Source organism: Pinus tabuliformis, chromosome Q (genome assembly GCF_031772625.1).
Source record: "Pinus tabuliformis cultivar Carrire ecotype Pingquan chromosome Q, CPIR1, whole genome shotgun sequence".
Classification (NCBI taxonomy): Eukaryota; Viridiplantae; Streptophyta; class Pinopsida; order Pinales; family Pinaceae; genus Pinus; species Pinus tabuliformis.
The window spans coordinates 604,692,271-604,696,524 of record NC_142296.1 but is presented as its reverse complement, the minus strand read 5'-3'; the positions used below and the strand labels follow the sequence as shown (position 1 = coordinate 604,696,524).

The following is a 4,254-nucleotide window of genomic DNA, read 5'->3' as shown; positions in this document are numbered from 1 at the left end:
ATCTATTTAATGAGGGGTTTGTCGTGAAGATGGGAGCATTTATTGTGAAGCTTCACAAAAAAAGGGCCGAATACATCAAGCAGATGAAGAAGCAATCTGTCCCATAGGCTATCTTTAGCCTCGTGGACGTTAAAATAATTTCTTCTTCTTCTTCCTATGTCAACTCCACTTTTGTAAAGGTGGAAACGAAAGTAGTTACATTAATAAACTAATGGACTAGTGATATTTTAGCTTGGGTTGGTTTAATTTTGGTCATTTTAATTGGTAAATATTAAATATCATTAAATAAATAATATTGATTAATTAATTTTTATTTTATTTATTAAGTATTATATTATATTATTTGTTTATTTATGGCTTATGCCATTATGGATTAAAAGTGCAATTATGATATTATGAATTAAAAAACAATTATGAAATTATGGGTTAAGAAAGCAACTCACTTATGTTTCAAAAAATGTAATCCACTATAAACATTTTATTAAAAATTTAATTTACAATTGCTATCAATTTATATAACTAACATTGGAGGACAACACCTATGAACATTTTAGGCTACCCTATCAAAGCATTCATTGACTTGAGATCAATAAATTTGTCTCGAAAATATTAAAATTGTTAATATATTAATTATTATTTACTTTATTATCCAATTCAAAATACAAAATTTTCAATTTAATAATCCTATGGAGTTCTCTTTTGCAACTTTTGAAGCCAGGGCTAATATTGTAATATAAAAATTTAAAATGGAACTCTTTTATGAACCCTTTTTGTTTTTCTTGTTTTTTTTAACCACTTTTTTTTTAATTAATGATTAAAAAGGTAAAAGAGGGTCGTCGGAACAAAGATCGGGGAAAGTTTTGGAGGGCCGTGTACCTACGTGTCGCGAGGGGAAGGGCGATTGGACTAGAGGAGAAGGAACGCGGTAGTGAGAAATGGTCAATTCGGCTAAAATTAGGCTTAGCTCGCACCATAAAATGGAAACCCCATAGTTCTCACGGTCAATTCGGCTAAAATTAGAGTTAGCTCGCCCTATAAAATGGACACCCCATAGTTTGACTGTTCATTCGTGTTTTTGTTATTTTGCGTTTGTGGGTTACGACCTCTCTGCGGTTTTATTCTCCTGTGCTGTGATATACTTTGCCGCGCGACGTTTCTTATTAGGTACGTTGGATCCCATCGTTTGAATTCGAAAGGCTTTTATAGCGAGTAAGGTGTTGTCGAAGAGGTTTTTAGGTACTGTGAAGTCTTGTTAGGTGCAGGCGTGGGATTGAGATCCAGGCAAAAACAGGGTATGGAGTATATGATTTTATTGCTGTTTCTGGGGTTCGTTTTCGGTGGGGCTTTTACTTCTTTTGTGGACTAGGGTAATAGTAGCTGGTTGTTTCTGCAATTATTTTTGTGTCCTAGTGTTTGTGATCTTTATTATAACAGATAGAGTTCCTCTTGATCCGTGGGGTGCTCCATTTCTTTGATAATGTTTTGGATTAGTGAAATATTTTGGTGCCCTAGGGTTTGTTGTCGCAGTTTTAGCAACTGGAATTCTCCTTGAGGTCGTAGTAACTGGTTGATTCTTCAATTATTTTTGTGCCCTAGCGTTTGTGATCATTATTATAACAGCTAGAGTTCCCGTGGACCCGTGGGGTGTTCCATTTATTTGATATTGTTTTGAATTAGTAAAATATTTTGGTGCCCTAGAGTTTGTTGTCGCAGTTTTAGCAACTTGAATTCTCCTTGAAATCCTGGGCCGTTCCCATTTTAGAATGTGTTCCATGTTTCCTGTCCCCTGTTTATTCTCCTTTAATATCTAGGGTTTACTGTGGATGCTTTCCGTTGCCCCTTTTGTGATTCACATATGACTTGGAATGTGAGGGTTCACGTTCTCCCTGTTTCTTAGGTTCTGTTTTTCTCTTTTATTATTTAGGGTTTACGGATGTGAGGGTTCTGCTTTACAGTAGAAAGATTGTTTGAGGAGATTCGTAATATCTCTGTATTTATAGCTGGTTTTTGGTATTTTGAGGTTTCGGCTGAGATGGCGTTTGGGGTTTCAGCTGAGACGGCGTTTATAGCTTGGCTGATATCTTCGTTCTTGTTGTCACTGAAACAGATAACTCTCTACCTTGCTGGTCGTTAATTGCACCTAACAATGGCTCGTACGAAGCAGACAGCTCGTAAATCGACTGGAGGAAAGGCTCCAAGGAAGCAGCTGGCAACAAAGGTAATGCTTATTTATTTATTTCTTTTTCCTTTCTTGTCGGCTATGTGGCTTTCGATGTGTATTACCTCGTATGTATGCTGAAATACTGTTCTGGTCTAGGCCGCACGTAAATCTGCTCCCACCACAGGTGGTGTTAAGAAGCCTCATAGATACCGCCCTGGTACAGTTGCTCTTCGGTATGTTCTCTTGATTTGAAATTGTTATGAATGCCTTATGATAATTTTTCTGTTTATATTGCCCTATTCTGTCTACTATAGATATCTAATTGCAAATTATCAAATCATACAGAGAAATTCGAAAGTATCAGAAGAGTACCGAGCTGCTTATTCGCAAGCTGCCTTTTCAGAGGCTTGTTAGGGAAATTGCCCAGGACTTCAAGGTAACACTTTCCTTTTCACAGTAGTCAAAAAAACTCTGCAAGGGCATCCACAGCTCAATTTTGAATCGACTGGCAGGGTGCACCTAGTACACCAAAGGCTGACCTTTCTAACATTTGTTATTTATTCTTTTGTAGTTCACCTAGTACACCAAAGGCCGACCTTTCTAAAATTTGTTATTTATTCTTTTGTAGTTCACCTAGTACACCAAAGGCCGACCTTTCTAAAAATTGTTATTTATTCTTTTGTAGACGGATCTGCGTTTCCAAAGTCATGCAGTGCTAGCTCTCCAGGAGGCTGCAGAGGCCTATCTTGTGGGACTGTTTGAGGATACCAACTTGTGTGCCATCCATGCCAAGAGGGTGACGATCATGCCCAAGGATATTCAGCTTGCAAGGCGTATCCGTGGGGAAAGGGCTTAGGATCGATTTTGATAGGGCTTAGGATCAGATAGAGCTTTGTTTGAATGTTTCTAATTTGTATATATATTTGATATTGGACACCCTACGCAGAAACGCAATGTTGACTGCTGGATTTTTGTCGTATTAACGGAATTAATTGGAGTTTAATGGATATTATGTACCTGAAGTTAATTGGCATTTTTGTTAATGCCTAACTTATGAGGTAATTGTGATTGTTTGATTAATTCTTATGATTACAATTTACTTTTTGCTTGAATATGTTTATGGTGATATCCAAGAAAAGTATCTGTATTAAGATTGGAGCTTTAGAACATGCGGTGCGTACTCTGTATATTCATTGATAGTAGTATGTTTTATTTGTTTATCTATGATTCAAAGTTTAAACCATATTGCTTGTTTGTAGTAACCTCTATCACATATGCAATATGCCATCCCTCAAGTCTGTCAAAGGGACAAGTATACACCTGTCTCATCATCCATGTGCTGCCCATGGTCATAAACCAATCAGCCACCATGTATATGAAAAGAGGTTAAGTCTCGGCTCAACCTATGCCCAAGTGCTACCACCAAGCCATCCTTATCGCTGCAACTCCATCAACTACAAATAATATGAAGTCTCCATCCACTGTAACTATCTCAAGTCATCATGAGCTTTGATGAATCATCTCCATCCAACATCTCGGCAAAGCATACATGTCTCAGTCTCAAATGCCACAACAAGATGCCTCTGCACATGTGGTAGGAATACTCCCATAGTCTGCTCACAAATCCAACCAGTCCATGGCCTTGTACAAATGTGCACAACATCTCCATCGGCTCATAAGTAAAACGACGTCTCCATGTCGTATTAGCAAGGCTCATAGTAAAATGTGTACATGTCGTATTAGCAAGGCTCATAAGTAAAATATCCCATGTTGTATCAGCTAGTCTATCTACACAACATCCTGCCTTGGCACTCCTCGTTGGATGTCCATAAGTGACATCTCTACCGGTGCTCTTGCATAATGCAAGAAGAAGTTTGCCATGCTCCATCTATCCAACTCGATGTCCATGACTCAAGCTGCCAACTTAGTTTAACTAAGTAGACCCATCACAACATCGGTCATCTCATCCTAGTCCTCAATCAGGTTTAGTGCCCTTGATCACTCAACCCATATATATCATCATGTCCATAAGTGACATCTCTACTGGTGCTCTTGCATAATGTCCTTGCAAGAAGAAGTTTGCCATGCTCCAT

General features: G+C 38.0%; 1 protein-coding gene across 2 annotated transcripts; it reads left to right on the top strand.

Moving 5' to 3' along the window:
- The first annotated feature begins 1,006 nt into the window (after nt 1-1,006).
- Nucleotides 1,007-3,273, top strand: LOC149220903 (histone H3.3). 2 transcript variants are annotated; one of them, XM_089384942.1, is made up of 5 exons: nt 1,007-1,164; nt 2,108-2,218; nt 2,318-2,394; nt 2,507-2,597; nt 2,847-3,273. In XM_089384942.1, exons 2-5 carry the CDS (start codon nt 2,147-2,149, stop codon nt 3,015-3,017), a joined length of 411 nt encoding a protein of 136 aa, XP_089241068.1. In that variant the 5' UTR covers nt 1,007-1,164; nt 2,108-2,146; the 3' UTR covers nt 3,018-3,273. The 2 variants fall into 2 exon arrangements, with proteins under 2 accessions (XP_089241068.1, XP_089241069.1); XM_089384943.1 differs by having other exon boundaries at nt 1,155-1,292.
- The last annotated feature ends 981 nt before the right edge of the window (nt 3,274-4,254 follow it).